This window comes from Podarcis liolepis, assembly GCF_965112155.1.
Source record: "Podarcis liolepis genome assembly, chromosome: 1".
NCBI classification, from domain to species: domain Eukaryota; kingdom Metazoa; phylum Chordata; class Lepidosauria; order Squamata; family Lacertidae; genus Podarcis; species Podarcis liolepis.
The window spans coordinates 118,613,733-118,633,222 of record NC_139554.1 but is presented as its reverse complement, the minus strand read 5'-3'; the positions used below and the strand labels follow the sequence as shown (position 1 = coordinate 118,633,222).

At 43.6% G+C, this 19,490-nt stretch overlaps 1 protein-coding gene across 3 annotated transcripts in view; it reads left to right on the top strand.

Moving 5' to 3' along the window:
* TFPI (tissue factor pathway inhibitor) overlaps positions 1 to 19,267 on the top strand; it is a 43,585-nt gene extending 24,318 nt beyond the window's left edge. For 2 of the 3 annotated variants that reach the window (XM_083470248.1, XM_083470247.1), the window contains exons 3-9: positions 3,997 to 4,197; positions 6,989 to 7,027; positions 7,342 to 7,518; positions 9,391 to 9,468; positions 13,537 to 13,719; positions 16,942 to 17,124; positions 17,919 to 19,267. In XM_083470248.1, the coding sequence (XP_083326374.1) occupies positions 3,997 to 4,197; positions 6,989 to 7,027; positions 7,342 to 7,518; positions 9,391 to 9,468; positions 13,537 to 13,719; positions 16,942 to 17,124; positions 17,919 to 18,004 (947 nt within the window). In that variant the 3' untranslated portion in view covers positions 18,005 to 19,267. The remainder of the gene's footprint in view (positions 1 to 3,996; positions 4,198 to 6,988; positions 7,028 to 7,341; positions 7,519 to 9,390; positions 9,469 to 13,536; positions 13,720 to 16,941; positions 17,125 to 17,918) is intronic. The other variant, XM_083470249.1, reaches the window with a different exon arrangement.
* Positions 19,268 to 19,490: the final 223 nt, after the last annotated feature.

The following is a 19,490-nucleotide window of genomic DNA, read 5'->3' as shown; positions in this document are numbered from 1 at the left end:
GGTGCCACACCCCCGGGACGCACGCCAGCCCTGACCCCACCTGCTCTCCTCCCCCCGGTGCCGGAGCATGAAACTCCGCCACTGTAAAGAATTACACAACGTTTAGAAAACATCTGAAGGCAGCCCTGTTTAGCGAGGTTTTTAATGTCAGGCATTTTATTATTTTTTATATTTTGCTGGAAGCTGCCCAGATGGGCAGGGTATAAACAATAAAATTATGGTGTTGAGTATGATGATTTATTGGGTTCCACACAGTCACAAAAACAAAAGAGCCGCAAAAACAAAAACGCAAAATAAATAGGAATAACAGACAGATCTTAGCGCAACACTCAAAACAGAATTGTGGCACTTAAATCGGAAGTGTGGTACTCAAATCGGAAGTGTAACACTCAAAACGGAGCACGTTCGACTTCTGAAAAAAGTTCACAAACCGGAACACTTACTTCCGGGTTTGCAGTGTTTAGGTTCCATGTTGTTTGAGAACCAAGGTACCACTGTATTTATATTTGGTGGAATATTCTAATCAATGCTTCTTTTTTAAAATAAGTAACAGCAATTGTTGGGCATCAGGCCCAAATGCAACTGCGGTTGGCGTGTTAGTTTTTAAAAGAAAAGAAAGAAAATTGGCATCCCTATCTAGCACCAGCTCAAAGGTATGTGAGGCTGGGTCTATGGCTTAGGGATAGGGCCATGAAGCTATTTACTGAGTAGTGGACAACCTAGTTGGGTGGAGGCCCTTAACCAGGCATAGGCAAACTCAACCCTCCAGATGTTTTGGGACTACAACTCCCATCATCCCTGACCACTGGTCCTGCTAGCTAGGGAAGATGGGAGTTGTAGTCCCAGAACATCTGGAGGGCTGAGTGTTTGCCTGTGCCTGCACTTGCCTGACCTCCCAGCAAGGGTGTCACTGTTGTTTACTAGGAATGCAAGGGGAAGACAGCAGCCTGGTCAGTGTGGTACAGACACGCCAGCAGAGCCAATGCAGTGCTCCTACAGGTATGTGTTTGCACCACACAACACACCCCACCATCTCAACTAGCTCCCCACCACCACTCCTGGTACCATACCCTCCATGTGTCCCTATTTCCCAGGGACAGTCCTGGAATTACAGAAGGCATGCGGTTTCTGATTTGATCCCGGAATGTCCCGGTTTTGCTTTTTCCTCCCTCTGCATCTTAGAGAACAATTAAAAGGTTCGAGAGGCTCAGAGGGTGGCAACACAAGAACAGGGCCTTCTCTGCAGTGGCTCCCCGCCTGTGGAATACTCTCCCCAGGGAGGTTTGCCTGGTGCTATGGTTATAGATATTTAGATACTAGGCAAGAACTTTCCTTTGTAAGCAGGCCTTTGACTGATTGACATCCAAGGCCCTTTTAAAATGTGCTGGGGAGGGGGGGATTATTAAGTTGTTCTTGTTTTTATTTGTGTTATGTACAGTATTTTGTGTTTTTATGGTGTGATCTTACCTTGCAAACTGCCATAAGACCTGCGGGTATAGGGCAGTATAAAAAATTAAATATAATAATAATAATATGCAGTTTTGTAAAGTTCTTGCAGATCTTTTATTCGAAGGGTGCGCTCACAGAACTCCGCCTTCACAAAACTGTAAAGGGACACACCACCCTGGGGAAAATTTGTAAGGTCTAAGAGCAGCTGCTTCCTTTGAAACTGCACCTAATCCCCAAATTCACGGGTGGCGCTGTGGGTTAAACCACAGAGCCTAGGACTAGCCGATCAGAAGGTCAGCGGTTCGAATCCGAGTGACGGGGTGAGCTCCCATTGTTCGGTCCCTGCTCCTGCCAACCTAGCCGTTCGAAAGGACGTCAAAGTGCAAGCAAATAAATAGGTACTGCTCCGGCGGGAAGGTAAACGGTGTTTCCGTGCGCTGCTCTGGTTCGCCCGAAGCGGCTTAGTCATGCTGGCCACATGACCCGGAAGCTGTACACCGGCTCCCTCGGCCAATAAAGCGAGATGAGTCCCACAACCCCAGAGTCGGCCACGACTGGACCTAATGGTCAGGGGTCCCTTTACCCTTTACATTTAATCCCCAAATTGGCTTTTTAAAAACTTGGGTATGTATTAATTTGTGGCCTGTGGAACGCCCTCCCACCAGGTGTCAAAGAGAACAACAACTACCAGACTTTTAGAAGACATCTGAAGGCAGCCCTGTTTAGGGAAGCTTTTAATGTTTGATGTATCACAGTATTTTAATATTCTTTTGGAAGCCACCCAGAGTGGCTGGGGAAACCCAGCCAGATGGGCGGGGTATAAATAATAAATTATTATTATAAATTATTATTATTATTATTCTTACTAGGAAGCTGCAAAAACTGTGGGTGGGTGTTGGCTTTAGGTCTGCATGTTCCAGTGAGTCCATTGAATTTATGACTCCCTGGTGTGTTATTTTCTGGGGGCGATGCTGCCCTCTGGAGAACATTTGGTGCTCATCGGCATTCAGGTACAACGTGGCACATTTAACATATTCGTAGCTCCCTGCAAGAAAAACAGGCATGCATTTAGAGCCCAAGCTGCCATTTGTATAATTTTTTATTTGTTAGATTTCTTACCTACCCTTAACCAGAAGGCTCCAGGGCAGGTTACGTCAATGAAATGGGCAATCTTGAAACAAAGAAAACGGTTGCAACTATACAACAGGGAAAGTGTAAAAACAAGTAAAAACAGGCTCAATATATAAAACAATTAGGTTTTTTTAAAAAATTCAGTGTATAAAAACAATGCAAATGTTGAAAAACAATTCCACATATAAAAACAGTTAAAAATACTGGAATTGGTGTCACACTGTCTAATGCAGGGGTTGGCAACCTAAGGCCCGCGGGCCACAAACGGCCCACGGGAGTCATTTAACTGGCCCACGAGCCACCTCCGAACCAAGCCGCCCACTCAGCAAGCCCCCGCGCACTGCACTAAACTGGCGCAGCATGGCCTGGGGACTTGCTTTCACGGTACCGGAAATCGTGTCTGCGCAGACGCCAGAAATCACGCTCATGCACGCTCATGTGCATGTGCGATCTGGCCCACGGAAGGATCCCCAATGGAGTAAACCAGCCCAGGTGAGGTAAACCTTGCCAACCCCTGATCTAATGTAATCCACAAATGCTGATCTATATTTCACTGTTTTGTGTAGCATGGCTTGAACACCCAGGTCTCTCTCTTACCTATCAGTGGTAAAAGGTAAAGGTAAAGGGACCCCTGACCATTAGGTCTAGCCGTGACCGACTCTGGGGTTGCGGCGCTCATCTCGCTTTACTGGCCGAGGGAGCCGGCGTACAGCTTCCGGGTCATGTGGCCAGCATGACTAAGCTGCTTTTGGCGAACCAGAGCAGTGCACAGAAACGCCGTTTACCTTCCCACTGGAGTGGTACCTATTTATCTACTTGCACTTTGACGTGCTTTCGAGCTGCTAGGTTGGCAGGAGCTGGGACCAAGCAACGGGAGCTCACCCCCACACGGGGATTCGAACCGCCGACCTTCTGATCGGCAAGTCCTAGGTTCTGTGGTTTAACCCACAGCGCCACCCGCATCCCAATTCAAGAGATAGCCATGAATAAAAAGGCATGGCCAACCGGTACCAGATGCAGGGAAACACTTGCAGCCATGTCTGTAAAACATGTTCCCCAGTTGTCGGTGTTTATACTACATTTTTTTAGATTTGCCTTGAGAGAGCCTTTAAACCTCTTTTGTTGACCACCAGCATTACGCTTTCCATTTTTAAGTTCTTAATAGAGTAGTTGCTTTGGAAGATGATCATCAGGCATCCGCACAACATGACCAGTCCAGCGAAGTTGATGTTGAAGAATCATTGCTTCGACACTGGTGATCTTTGCTTCTTCCAGTATGCTGGCATTAGTTTGCCTGTCTTCTCAAGTGATGTGTAAAATGTTTCAGAAACACCATTGATGGAATCTTTTGAGGAGTTGGAAATGGCGTTTATAAGTGGATTGTGATATGCTGAGCTTTCCTTCACCTTCCTGCAGGTCCTGCTTGGCCCCCCCTGAAACTGGGCATGTCCATCTGTGCCTTCAAAGCGGATGGCGGGCCCTGCAAAGCATTGCATGTCCGGTATCACTTTGACATCCAAACCCGCCAGTGTGAAATCTTTAACTATGGTGGATGCGCAGGCAATGAAAACAACTTTCTGACTCTAGAGGAGTGCCAGCTAAAGTGCATAGTACCAGGTCAGTACATGTCTTCCTCCATTTCTCTCTTTCTTTAGGTTAAATGCAGCACATTTTCCTCCCATCGGATCCTTGTAGGAAATGTTAATTCACTTTATGAATTGGTGCCGGAGTTTGCTATTCTCCCTCTTCCCTCCCCTCTTCCTCCCCCCCCCCCCTAGATTTTAAGACGGTCTTTTTTAAACTGATTGCATGTTAGTGCTTCCAGGAGCCTTTTTGCTGAAGTGCAAATACTTTATATAAGTAAACAAATAACTGATACATCACTTCATGTCTAGGATGCGGGTGGCACTGTGGTCTAAACCACAGAGCCTAGGGCTTGCTGATCAGAAGGTTGGCGGTTCGAATCCCCGTGACAGGGTGAGCTCCCATTGCTCGGTCCCTGCTCCTGCCAACCTAGCAGTTCGAAAGCATGTCAAGGTGCAAGTAGATAAATAGGTACCACTCCGGTGGGAAGGTAAACGGCATTTCTGTGTGCTGCTCTGGTTCGCCAGAAGCGGCTTAGTCATGCTGGCCACATGACCTGGAAGCCGTCTGCAGACAAACGCCGGCTCCCTCGGCCTATAGCGCGAGATGAGCACCACAACCCCAGAGTCGTCCGCGACTGGACCTAACGGTCAGGGGTACCTTTACACTTCATGTCTAGTATTGGAGGCAGCCAATGGGAGCAGCAGGTTTTCAAATGGCAGGACTGACTACCATGTTGTTTGCATCAGAGGGCATCAGAGGAGGGAGGGAAGGAAAGAGGGACAGAGGCCAGTGTCGTCCACGGCATCCCTGACCATCATTCAAGGCACGCTAGTGTTCCATGGCACAGTGGTTGAAAACCATTGGTCTAGACTCTAGAGGGTGACAACTGGATGTCAGCTTCCTCTTTAGAACTCAACAGGGAAGCAAAATTAGTGACTCTGCCTCTTGCTGGCTCTGGCATAGCTAGCCATGTCCTCTGTCGCCACCTACTGTGGGCCTCCCTGCCTTTCACCCTACCAGTTCTAATGAGCACACTCATTAGACTCTTACATGCGTACTTTTTAAACTTAATACTTTATCAAAGGCTTATCACTTGATGACTGAAAAAGTGAACTGCTCCCACTGAAATTGGTTCCCTTGGAAGTGGCAACAGATTACCCTGAAGCCCTTACTCGGGTGTGGAATGGGACCATTTCACATGTGTTGGTCATCACTGTGACAAGCATGTGGTGTGTGAACCAAACCCAGACATTGCAGTGCTCACACAAGTGAATCATTTCATAGGCAAAACGTCAGCTGTGTTTGGAGCATCCTCTTAGCAAAAGAGGAAACGAGCAAAGCCAAATGTGGTTATTATCAGGCCAACGGAAAGCTAAGAGCTGCTTAAGGCATTTGGCTCATTTCTTGGATATAAAGAAAAACGTAGGAAAGCCCATTAAAACATAGCATTATAGCACACTGCTTCTTAAACTGATGGGGAGGGCTGACAACTTGCCCCCTAATGTTCCAGGAATGGGTACCATATTTGGTTCGTGAAGCATCCCACCCACTTTGACTAGCGCCATTATAGCAGGTTGCCCTTTTTGCCATCCATGTGTTCATGAAAGCTGCAACAAAGCAAATACACACATAAACACAAACACACACAGTACTGGCAACACTTGCAGGCAAGCAAATTCAAATTGTAGATTAGCTTTTGACAATCAGCCAGGAATTCATTGTGTATGGGTTAGGCTTGTGTGTTGGAACACTCCAGCTGGTCTCTGGATTCAGGTTTCAGCTGAAATATCACATCCCGTTACTGCTCTCATTCACTCCTCTTCTTGCATTGATCCCAACATGCCTAGTTGTCCACAGCTGTTGGTACTTCACGTGAGCCTTACTCCTGATCAAATGTCACCTCTGAAAAAATTAAGATGACATGGCTGCACATAAGACAATATTCATGCTGGGGCAGATTTGATTGAATCTACTGTTAAATCAGTTAGATTGTTGTTGCAATCCTATGCCTAAAAAAAGGTACAGTGGTGCCTCGCAAGACGAAAAGAATCCGTTCTGTGATTCTCTTCGTCTAGCGGTTTTTTCATCTTGCAAAGCAAGCCCATTGACGGATTAGCGGATTAGCGCTATTAGCGGCTTTTAGAGGCTTATCTGCTGATCGGATCAGCTGATAAGTGGCTTAGCGGCTTAGAAAAAGGGGGGGAAGGGGAAAAAACCAGCAGGAACTCGCAAGACATTGTCGTCTTGCGAAGGAAGCCCATAGGAGATTCGTTTTGCGAAGCACCTCCAAAACGGAAAACTCTTTCGTCTAGCGAGTTTTCCGTCTTGCGAGGCATTCGTCTTGCGGGGCACCACTGTAAAAGTAAAGGACCCTTGGATGGTTAAGTCCAGTCAAAGGCAATTGTGGGGTTGCAGCACTCATCTTGCTTCAAGGCGAGGGAGCCAGCATTTGTTCACAGACAGCTTTCCAGATCATGTGGCCAACATGACTAAACCGCTTCTGGTGCAGCGGGATACTATGATGGAAACCAGACCGCATGGAAACATCATTTTCCTTCCCACCGCAGCGATACCTATTTATGTACTTGCACTGGTGTGCTTTCGAACTGCTAGGTTGGCAGGAGCTGGGACAGAGAATGGGATCATGTGCAGCATTTCTAAAATAAAATATGGAATTTTGGTTAGATAAACACTCTGGAACCATGAGAAATGATTCAGTGCTATGGGGTATATCATTATGGGCAAATATATATATACTTTTCTTTAGTAAATGCTATTTTTTCCCCCATGTCTACACTAAAATATTTTCTTTCGATTTCAGATGTGCCTGAGAAGAAAAAGAGATCAAAATCTCAGATAGGTAACTGAAAGAAATGTGTTCTATGTGTGTTACCTGTGTTTTGTTTCTTTTTAGCTACTGCTGATTTTAATCATCTTTTTGATACTTTAAAATACATCTTAGCTGCTTTTTTAATTGATGTTTTAGTTTTGTGATCCTCTGCAGCAGAAAATACTTTGCCTGCTTGCTTTGCCCCTATTTGTCTCCCATGCCTTGCCAAAATGCTTAAATTGAGTTAGATCGTGCCCACTTTTGGTAAACTGCAGTAAGTCATTCATTAATGGCTATATTGGATTATCTGACACTTTCTCCCCTCAAACAATCTCCATTCGCAGGAAAGCCTCCTTACTGCCTTCTGGAGAATGACCCCGGTATCTGCCGTGGATTAATTACCCGGTATTTCTTCAACAAAGAATCGATGAAGTGTGAGAAGTTCCAGTATGGTGGTTGCCTAGGAAACCAAAACAACTTTTATACTTTGAAAGAATGCCAAGATACCTGTGAGGACAACCGTAAGTGGCCTTGTCTTCTGGTACTGTATCTTATTATATCCCTTGGTGCCCATAGTAGATGGTATGATGGTTATACCATGTCAAGAAGGTCCAATCTCTACCTGAAACCGTGATGTCTGCCATGTCTCTTTTCCCCTGAAGATGGATTTTGTTGTACTTACATCACACATTGTCCATCAGTTATCCTTTTCCTAAAGACTTCCCAGTCCATCTCTCTGTGGCATTCTATGCAAACACTGATCGGTTGCATATCCTGATCTTCTACCCAATTTTGTCTCAAGTCTTCCCATATTTGATATTATCTGCTGCTCATAGGTTTATTCTCACTTGATTTGATCGAATATTATACCTTCTAAAATGTTCTCCCAAGCATTTCCACTCTTCTTTTAGCCTCATCTTTATTACTTCTTATTTTCATGGTCATAGATGCTAGTTCTGTATATTCTATCAATTTACTCTGCCATATTTATTTTGTAGGTACCTCTTTTGCTTTCCATTTTTTGGGGCATCTCTTTTATGCCAACAGGCTTTTGCAATTGTTTAAAATATCTCTCTGAGTAGCCTGTGGCTTTAATGATCGCTCTATATTGCTTTAAAACATTTGTATGTCACTAGGGTTGTGCAAGAGGGTGGCTTACAAATACAGTTGCACCTTGAAAGTTGAACAGAATCCATTCCAGAAGTCTGTTCAACTTCCAAAACGTTTGGAAACCAAAGCGCGGCTTCTGATTGGCTGCAGGAAGCTCCTGCAGCCATTCGGAAGCCGCAAAGGACATTTGGCTTCTGAAAATCGTTTGAAAACCGGAACACTCACTTCCGGGTTTTGATCGTTTGGGGGCCAATTTGTTCGGGAGCCAAGGCATTTGAGATCCAAGGTACAACTGTACTTTGTAAGTAAATAAATAAATAGGATCACACTGCATGTTCCCATTCAAATCAGTGGGACTTAAGTCACAACTAACTTTGCCAATCGATTTTAATGGTACCTAAGTTCAACAATAGTGATGTATGGAAGTGAGAGCTGGACCATAAAGAAGGCTGATCACTGAAGAATTGACGCTTTTGAATTATGGTGCTGGGGGAGACTCTTGAGAGTCCCATGGACTGCAAGAAGATCAAACCTATCCATTCTTAAGGGAATCAGCCCTGAGTGCTCACTGGAAGGACAGATCCTGAAGCTGAGGCTCCAATACTTTGGCCACCTCATGAGAAGAGAAGACTCCCTGGAAAAGACCCTGGTGTTGGGAAAGATGGAGGGCACAAGGAGAAGGGGACGACAGAGGACGAGATGGTTGGACAGTGTTCTCGAAGCTAGCAACATGAGTTTGACCAAACTGCAGGAGGCAGTGGAAGACAGGAGTGCCTGGCATGCTCTGGTCCATGGGGTCACGAAGAGTCGGACACGACTAAATGACTAAACAACAACAGCAATAACAAGCTCAACAAATTGGGGCTGCAATCCTTCCCCCGTTTACCTAAGAGTAAGCTCTTTCAACTCTGTGGCACTACCTTCCAAATAAACATGGTTAGAATTGCACTGTTACTCTGGATCCAGCCCATTGTTTCCTCTTAGTCTCAGGGCAAGTCAAAGAGGAAGAGGAAGTGATTTAATCCTCAATGAAGAAGTTGGGGGAAGAACTATAAGGTATCAGAATTCTGCACTGCTGGATTTCAAACGGGAATAAATCTTTTGTAAAATGTAACTGAAACATAAATCAGCCTAAAAGAGCAACTTGTGCTTAAATAAAATAGTGAGAAGATGGTTCCGGGTAATGCACTCTTATTATATGAGTTATATGTCAATCATTGTTTTCTCTAGTAATTATGCACACTTCTTAAAAGCTTCTTTTATCATTGTTTCATCCCTTTTAGCTCATTCTGCCAATTCATTGCAAATAACCGACATGCTGGTTAGCACAACGAATAATACTACTCCAGTTGTAAAGCAAGGTATGTATTCAAAATTTAGCATTAAGTACGAATTATAGGGTTCTCTCATCAGCGTGAGATGAAATTCAAAGAGGTACCAGTGCATTAAGAATTGTCTATTGTTGTATTTGTCAGTTATGAGCATGGAAATGGGAACAAACTACCACTTTTGTCAAGTGTAAGTGAAATGTAAATGAACCTAAAATAGAAACTTATTTCCACGATACCTTTCTCTCCTGTATGGCACTGATATGCAAATATGTTTTGGTAAAACATACCGAAAAAGCTCAGGCTTGATGTGAATATATATGGTTGCATTAAGATTCTTTTTGGTGGAAGATGGTCAATGTGCAGGAATACATGTGCATTTTAAAAAAATATTTTTTCAAGAAATACAAATCCAATGTTACAATAAACATGAATATTTTGACTTCCTTCTGCTCCTTTTGAGGTTTCTTATATTACATATTTTAGCTTCTGACACTGCATTTTCTTCATTATTCCAATTATTAGTTAATCCTTGATTTCTCCTTGAATTTCGTTTTAACTGTTTGGTTTAAGTTAACCCTGCTAATCAACTTCTATGTGTACAATAATTATTAGTTAATCCTTGATTTCTCCTTGAATTTCGTTTTAACTGTTTGGTTTAAGTTAACCCTGCTAATCAACTTCTATGTGTACAATAACCTTTCAGATAATCCACACATTTCCCCCAGTCTCTGATAAAGTCTTTCTCCTCTTGGTTCCTTATAGCTCCTGTTAAGCTTTGCCATTTCAGCATAATTCAATAATTTAAGAATAATTCAATAATTTAAACTGCCACTCCTCCTTCGTTGATACACAATCTTCTTTCCATCTCTGAGCGTTAAGCATCCTGGTCTCTGTTGTAGCATAAAGGTAAAGGGACCCTTGACCATTAGGTCCAGTCTTGGCCGACTCTGGGGTTGCAGCGCTCATCTCGTTTTACTGGCCGAGGGAGCCGCTGTACAGCTTCCGGGTCATGTGGCCAGCATGACTAAGCCGCTTCTGGCGAACCAGAGCAGTGCACGGAAATGCCGTTTACCTTCCCACCAGAGCGGTACCTATTTATCTACTTGCACTTTGACATGCTTTTGAACTGCTAGGTGGGCAGGAGCTGGGACTGAACACTGGGAGCTCACCCCGTTCTGGGGATTCAAACCGCTGACCTTCTGATCGGCAAGTCCTAGGCTCTGTGATTTAACCCACAGCACCACCCGCGTCCCTGTTATCTGGGAGTAACCCCTGTAAATTCAGTAAGACTTAATTTGGAGTAGACATATATAAGTCTACTTTTAGTGTTGTTGTCATTTTGCTGTGGATTGCTGTGGATCTGTGCTGTCTGCCTCTGGGAATTGCAAGCAAGGAGAGTGCTCTTGTGCTGAGGTCCTGTTTGCTGCAACGGTGGCAGAGAGGGACCAGTGACAAAGGTCTACAGAAAGCCTCTCCCCTTGCCAAGCCCTGCTTTGCTGCCAGGCAGGAAGGAAGTTCCCCCATCCCAGGCTGGCACAGTGGCAAGGCTTGGCAAGTCCTCGCAAAGCCCTATCTCCGCACTGGGTTGGCAGGGGGCAAGCTTTGGAAAGGGCTTCTCCTTAAGAAGTGCTTTCCGAAGCTCCCCCGCTTAGGGATAAGCCCTCGTGGAGCCTCATGACACCCCCCTCCACCTCATTACAGTAGTGCAGACACACCAAGTCTATGGGGCTGAGGCCTCTACAGCCTTCTGATGTTCCCTGAAAGGGGGTTCAGGCCCCCCAATCATGAGGGGGCAGAGGAGGCCTGGTGGGATGTTGCCCCAATGCTGTGCGGCCCGACGGGATGTTGACCTGGGCCAACCAGCATGGCATGGTGTCTGGTTGGCCTCTGCCAATGCAACAGTCGCCATGCGCGCACACAGCTCTGCAGTGTTGAGCGCAACTTGGCTCCCGAGCAGTGGCAGCAGGGAGCATTTTGATTCGAGCACTGAAACATCTCAGACCACCCCTGATCTTGGGTTTGGATTGCTCCCTCAGCAAGTACCGCATTTTTCGCTCTATAAGACGCACCAGACCACAAGACGCACCTAGTTTTTGGAGGAGGAAAACAAGGAAAAAATATTCTGAATCTCAGAAGCCAGAACAGCAAGAGGGATCGCTGCACAGTGAAAGCAGTGATCCCTTTTGCTGTTCTGGCTTCTGGGATAGCTCCGCAGCCTGCATTCACTCCATAAGACGCACACACATTTCCCCTTACTTTTTAGGAGGGAAAAAGTGAGTCTTATAGAGCAAAAAATACGGTACCTTGGCTCAATTCCTTTTTATCTTAGACCTTTGCTAGTTTCTCTTCTAAAAGCCATATTTTAAGGAGGTGCTGCAAGTACTCCTCCGTGAGTCTTCGCTGTACTGGAGATTGAGGCTTGTCATTTTTGTGATCCACAGTGGTGCAGAAGGCAGAAAGCAACAGCTGGGGAAAGACGGATCCCTTTCGCCATGTTTTCCTGCTGGCGATCTGCACTTGCGCTCACATGTACTTCTGGGGATCGGCGTGTAATGTGTGGATAGTGGTTAGAAAACAAGGAATGAACATGCAAGCCACACAATAAGATATCCTTGAAACATTTCGAGTGTGTACATGGAAACCGTTGCACTAGTTTATAAAAAAATTTTGCACCGTGGCTCCATTTGCCATAAACTCTGGAAACCACTCGAGCTGCAGTCAAACATCCCGATAACTGGAAGAAAGCCATTTGTGTTGGAAATAATTGAGTAGCATTATGATAGGGTTGCCATATTTCAAACAGTGAAAATCTGGACGGAAAAGTTGTTGAGCTGCTGCTGACAGCGGTATTCCGGACGTATGGCAACCCTACATCATGACAAATCAGTACTTTATTCTTTTATTTCCTTTTTTAAATAGAAAAGGAGCAATTTCTACCTCCGGTGTGTGGTAATAATAATAATAATAATAATAATAATAATAATAATAATAATAATAATTTATTTGTACCCCACCCATCTGGCTGGGCTTCCCCAACCACTCTGGGCAGCTTCTAAAAAAATATTAAAATACTGTAATACATCAAACATTAAAAGCTTCCCTAAACAGGGCTGCCTTCAGATGTCTTCAGATGTCTTCAGATGTCTTCTAAAAGTCTGGTAGTTGTTGCTCTCTTTGACATCTGATGGGATGGCGTTCCACAGGGCGGGTGCCACTACCGAGAAGGCCCTCTGCCTGGTTCCCTGTAACTTGGCTTCTCGCAGTGAGGGAACCGCCAGAAGGCCCTTGGCGCTGGACCTCAGTGTCCGGGTAGAACGATGGGGGTGGAGACGCTCCTTCAGATATACTGGACCGAGGCCGTTCTTTTACACGAGACCGTGTAATTCTTTTATATCATATGAGATATAAAAATTCACAGCATATTATTCTTTGAAGGAGAACTACTTGATAATGATTTACAACTGGTATTTAACTCCGAGTAGGCTTGCCAAGATGTATAAGGCTGAATCAGATAAGTGCTGGAGGTGCAATGAGGTTGAGGGAACGATTTTTCATATGTGGTGGGCCCTTGAAAGGGTAAAAGAGTATTAGGAAATAATCCATAATGAATTGAAAATAATAAAAGTACTTTTCCCAAGAAAAAACCAGAGTCCTTTTTGTTGGGGATAATTCAGACGGAAATTCCCAGGTTTCAAAAAAATGTTATTTATGTATGCCACTGCAGCAGCCCATGTTTTGTTAGCCCCAGAATGGAAAACGAGTGAGGTCACAACGAAAGAAGAATGGCAACTTAAATTTATGTGTATATATAAATTTAATTTAATTTTATTTTATTTTATTTTCAAGAATATAAACATACAACAAAACCAATTCTGAATTCAAATATCAAGTTCACTTTGAATCTCCTGACTCCCCACCCTCATCCCTTCCATGGTCCTATTAAGACTTTTTCAAATACGCGTCTTCTTTCCAAATAACCTGCTGAGAACTTAAACGGAACAAGCAGAGGAGCGCATCTTTTTAAGAGGTGCCCAAACGCAATGGGGGCATTAACGATTTGGCAGATCCTTAATGAGCTTCTCCTTCCTCCTGTGCTAGAATCAGTCCTGCTCCCTTCCCTCTGTGTGATGCGCAGGGACAGAGGCCTTTGCAAAGCCAACGAGAAAAGGTTCTTCTACAATCTCACTACCGGCAAATGTCATCCGTTCAATTACAGTGGCTGTGGTGGGAACGAAAACAACTTTACCTCTAGAAAGTCCTGCCTGCAGATGTGTAAGAAAGGTATAAACACAACAGTCTGAGGTATAAGGGTTAATATTTTTTCCTCCACTGGGCGAAAAAGGTAACTATCTGATACACAATTCAAGCAAATTTAGACCTTTAAAAAATATTTATAGAAATTTGAAAAATAAATGATAATTCAACAACATTTAAAATTTAAAATTCCGTTCATCAACCTAGGACTTTCCCTTCCACCGCTCCATGGTTTTCCCCTAGTTCCAATTCTTGCTGCATATTATAATTATTCCTTAATAGGAACTTCCGGTTTGCTGCAGAGGCAATGGTGGCGCGCTCTGTGTCTTCTGTCTAAAAGACGACACAGTTCAGGCTGAAAGAGCTTTGGGGGTGTGCCCCAGGGCTAGGTGCCCCCCGAAAAACTCCCCACTGAAGAGTGGGGACTCTAGGGGTCCAGCAGAGCATGCAAACCCGCCAATCATAATCCCCCGACTGCCGTTTTTGCGCGGGGGAAAGGAAAAGGCTTGAGTCCACTCACGGCTCCGCCGCGCTCTACAGCCGAAGCCACACACCGCCACCATAAGCAGTGGATTTTCCAATTAGAGATAAAAACCAAATAAGGAATTAAGAGAATAAATTAGGTTTAAATTGATTGATTTGGTGAAACAGAAGCCAAAAAGGAGGTCAGCTTCCGATTTCTGCGGACAGGCTTTGCAAGGGGACTTTTTGTGAAGGGGAGCAGAGCATAGTACTTGCAGCTACGGAGACTTTGTAACAGTTTGACTTTGGACATTTGAGAGACTCTCTTTCTCTTGGATACATATTGGCTACAGCTGTGTCAAGTTGTCCTCTGGATAAAGGTAGGATATAAATTGACAGCTGGGCAGAATTTGACAGATTGATACTTTGGCAGAGTAGAAAGCAAAAAGACTTACATAAAAGTACTGTGGAAATAACTTTAAACCCTGGAACTTGGTGGCACAAAACTGAAGCTAAGCAGGAAAACTCTCCATCATACAGGGGTACCTCAGGTTAAGTACTTAATTTGTTCTGGGGGTCCGTACTTAACCTGAAACTGTTCTTAACCTGAAGCACCACTTTAGCTAATGGGGCCTCCTGCTGCCGCTGCGCTGCCGGAGCACGATTTCTGTTCTCATCCTGAAGCAAAGTTATTAACCTGAAGCACTATTTCTGGGTTAGCGGAGTTTGTAACCTGAAGTGTATGTAACCTGAGGTTCCCTTTGTATTGGGGGAGAAATTCCCCAAGAAGGAAGGAGAACCTGGAATAGCTGGAGTTGGATTTGATATTTAGTGCTTACTGAAGACGAGGGAAATTTATGCAATACTACCTGACAATAAGCAATTAATTAATATCTTTGGACAACCTGGATGCATATATTTCAAGCCTAAAAATTGGAAGATTTGGATCGCAATATATTGCAGAACTGTACATTTGGATAAATTTCGGATTTAATTCTGGATTAAAATTACAAAGCTGGACTAACTCTCATTTGCCGCCACTTTTCTGGAAAAGGAAAAGAACTATTGAAGAGAAGTACATAACCTTATATTAACTTTATATCAACAGTCTGTGCCGGTTTTTGTTTAATTTCTGGTTTTAGTTTGGGGGAGAATTGTCCTGTTTGATACAGTGGTGCCCCGCAAGACGAATGCCTTGCAAGACGAAAAACTCGCTAGACGAAAGGGTTTTCGGTTTTTTGAGTCCCTTCGCAAGACGAATTTCCCTATGGGCTTGCTTCGCAAGACGAAACGTCTTGCGAGTTCTTGCAAGTTTGTTTCCTTTTTCTTAAAGCCGCTAAGCCGTTAATAGCCGTGCTTCGCAAGACGAAAAAACCGCAAGACGAAGAGACTCACGGAACGGATTAATTTTGTCTTGTGAGGCACCACTGTATATGACATGCAATTTTGAATAAGTAAGATTTGGTTGGGGGTTAAGGGGCCTGAGAGTGATAACAGTCATTTTCTGTTTTTTACAGGTTTTATTGGGTATTTTATGCTCTTCCTTTTGTCTGGTTTTTTTTACTGTTTTACAATGACTGGGGGAGGGAGGGAACGCTTTAAGGGTAAAGGGAAATTTTTATGGTTCAGCTTAGGAGTGGGGAAATACTTTCACTTCTGGGCTGAACTAAGAAACGCAGGTGTGACCTTGAATAGATAAAAACAAAGGCATTCAATTGTGGGGAAACTTTCTAGCTTAGATATGGCAGGCCAACAAGATACAGGAGCTGTCACAAGGAATCTTCTGACTCCCCACCCCCATCCCTACCATGTGTCCCATTGAGCCTGTTTTCAACTGCGTATCAATACTTCTCCATTTATGTTTATCTTTCTTAGTTATCCATGCACTCTGTTATATTACAAGTGTGTTTACAATCCTGCCAATGTTTTAACTCGCTGACAGCAATCCTGTATATGAGTTATAAACTTTCCCCATTCTTTTTTAAATAAAATATACATTTTCTTAATGTTGGCAGAACACAAATCTTTTCACACAAATAAATAAATGAAAAGACTGAATAGTAATCAGCCATTTGACCATCTCTTCTGAATGTGGACCAGTCTGTCTGTTTCCAGATGATGTCACTGGTTTTTCCCCTCCATCCCTCATTCTGTCCACGTTAATCTGCACTTTAAAAGAATACTTTTTCAGATACCCGTCTTCTTTCCAAATAACCTGCTGAGAACTTAAATGCTGCACAGCTGACGAAGCCCGGTTGGGCGAAACAAGGGATTATTCTGGAATCCTTGTCTTATTTTCTGCATGTGTCATTCTTATTTTCTGCATGTGTCATTCTTCCAAGTTTTTCGTCTGACACCTGCATACAAGGAACGCTAGAATTCTGAAAAGCATCTTCAGGTGGAACACTACAAGATTGATATAAGAATTCCACACCGTGGATATTGCCAATATAAGAACTGAATAGATTGTATTTCCTGATCAATCTGCTGGACTTTAATTTCTCATAATATGTTTTGTTTATATGATAAGTTGGTCTATAGAACCATAATATTTTGATATGATACGTTGAATCGCATTTAAAAAGAATGTATATAGTTACATACAGCCTGTTACGTCGTTGTGTTGTTATCAGTTCTGGAATTTACGTGACAAAGGGTTTGGTAGTGTTTTGAGAACTTAAATGCAGCAAGCAGAGGAGCACATCTTTTTAAGAGGTGCCCAAATGCAATGGGGGCATTAACGATTTGGCGGATCCTTAATGAGCTTCTCCTTCCTCCTGTGCCTAGAATCAGTCCTGCTCCCTTCCCTCTGTGTGATGCGCAGGGACAGAGGCCTTTGCAAAGCCAACGAGAAAAGGTTCTTCTACAATCTCACTACCGGAAAATGTCATCCATTCAGTTACAGTGGCTGCGGCGGGAACGAAAACAACTTTACCTCTAGAAAGTCCTGTCTGCAGATGTGTAAGAAAGGTATAAACACAACAGTCTGAGGTATAAGGGTTAATAAAAAATTTTCCTCCACAGGGGGGAAAAAGTAACTATCTGATACACAAGTCAAGCAAATTTAGACTTTAAAGAAAATATTTATAGAAATTTGAAAAATAAATGATAATTCAACAACATTTAAAATTTAAAATTCAGTTCACCAACCTAGGACATCCCTCCACCCCTCTGTGGTTTTCCCCAAATTCCAATTCTTGCTTCATATTCTAATTATTCTGTAATAAGTTTACCAGATGTTTTTTAAAAGAATCCAGGGGGGAGTTATTTTTTAAAAGTTATTTAAAAAATAAGAAGTAATCTCTTCTCTTCTGTGGTCTCCTCTGTGCAAATCGAAATCCTTGCGCTGACGGAACGAGCTAGTTGGGTACCAGCCAACATGAGAACAGGCCCTTGTTCCGAGGTGGGGTTGCAACCTAGGATTAAACAGAAGAAAATGGGAATTCAGAGCCAGGTTTAGTACATCACATCCATGGGTAGGCAAACTAAGGCCTGGGGGCTGGATCTGGCCCAATCACCTTCTAAAAGTGGGCCACAGGCGGTCTGGGAATCAGCGTGTTTTTACATGAGTAGAATGTGTGCTTTTATTTAAAATGCACCTCTGGGTTATTTTTTGTGGGGCATAGGAATTCGTTCATTCCCCCCCCCCCGAAAAAAAATAGTCTGGCCCCCCACAGGGTCGGAGGGATGGCGACTGGCCCCCTGCTGAAAAAGTTTGCTGACCCCTGATAATTTTTCACATCTATGTTTCTTGTTCCCTCCAGGTTTCCAAGGCAGAATGAAAATTCGCCGGAAGAGAAAGAAACAAGTGAAGCTGATAGATGGGGAAATTGTCATTGAAAGGATATAGCTTCCCTTCTACCATTTCTGCCTATCATTTGCATTTCCTGCCTTATTCACACATATTATTTATCGAGATTTTATGCTGCTGCTTTTGTGTTTCTTCTTTCTCCTGTACATTTTGTAGACGGCACAAACTGAAGCTTTCACTGTTAAAACTAACGCTGTGAGCCTGTCCTATTCTGGTTGCATAGAAATGAGAGGGACTCTCCCTACCCCACATTTAAATGTTGTCTGGTTTCCATGGTTATAAGGCTCTGATCCTGAATTTTTGTATCCTTGGTATTCCCGAATTTTGTCTTTTGATAACCCATGTTAATCTGCAGTCATGACTAATCTACCATAATAATTGCCGTGAAGGCTATAAGTTCTATTATATGGGCTTTGATAAAGAAGTGGCTTTGAAATTGCAGGTGTACAAAGTAAACCTATGCCTGTCTACTCAGAAGTAAGTAAGTCCTACTGAGGACTCAAGGAAGCTTGCTTGCAAGTACAGAGGTACCTCGGTTTACAAACTTAATTCGTTCTTAAACCAAAGCATTCTTAAACTGAGGCACCCTTTCCTAGTGAGGCCTCCTGTCGCCAGTGCCCTTCCACCATTCAACTTCCGTTCAGCTTCACTAAATTGAACACCTACTTCCGGTTTTGCGGAGTTCATTCACCGAATAGTTCGATAACAGGGCTGTTCGTAGACCAAGGTACCACTGTAAGTATATACGGTATTGGACTGTAGCCTTGCTCCTTATTATTTACACTATAGTGGTGACAGTTTGTGGTCAACAGATCCAAAGACTAGAATTCACATCATCCCTGGCCATTGGCCATTGACTGTGTGACCTGGAGCAGATTTTCTGTCACTATTTTAGAAAAAAAGTCAACAGGCAGGGTGATTGGTGTTTGTTAGGTTATGGAGTATAAAATTATACCTCATGTGCTTTTATAAAAGAATGGCATTGCTATTATCCAGTGTCGCTTTTCTATATACTTTTGGTTCTGGAGCATTTGAATGCTATTTAGCAAAGGGAACTGGTGCCAATAGCTTTACTAGACACTCAGGAATCTGAGCTTTCTCGTGATTCGTGAATCCTTTCAACGGCTGACTGCAAAACCAGAAAAAGCTCCGAAACAAGGAGGTTTGCCAGAAGAAACATTCGTGAGAGCTCCCCACCTCATAAAACTCGATATATCCCCCCCCCTTTTTTTTGCTTGTAAATACTTGGTTCCATTTCTGTTTATTATGAAACTGAGTCATTAAAAAAATCATCATAACAAAGTTCTGCTTTTAGTATAATCCCCCTTGAAGATGGTTTGGAAATTGCTTCTAGTGTAAAACATGGAACGAGAACTTTGAGAAGAGCAGCAAGTTGGGCTTGAGTTACACTGACCCCTCGGAAGCTATCCTGACTGCCTGTTTGCCACTAGGCCCAATTCAAGGTATTGGTTCTGACAGCCAGCTGTGGCCTGTAGGGGAGGTTATTTGCACGATCCTGCCAAAG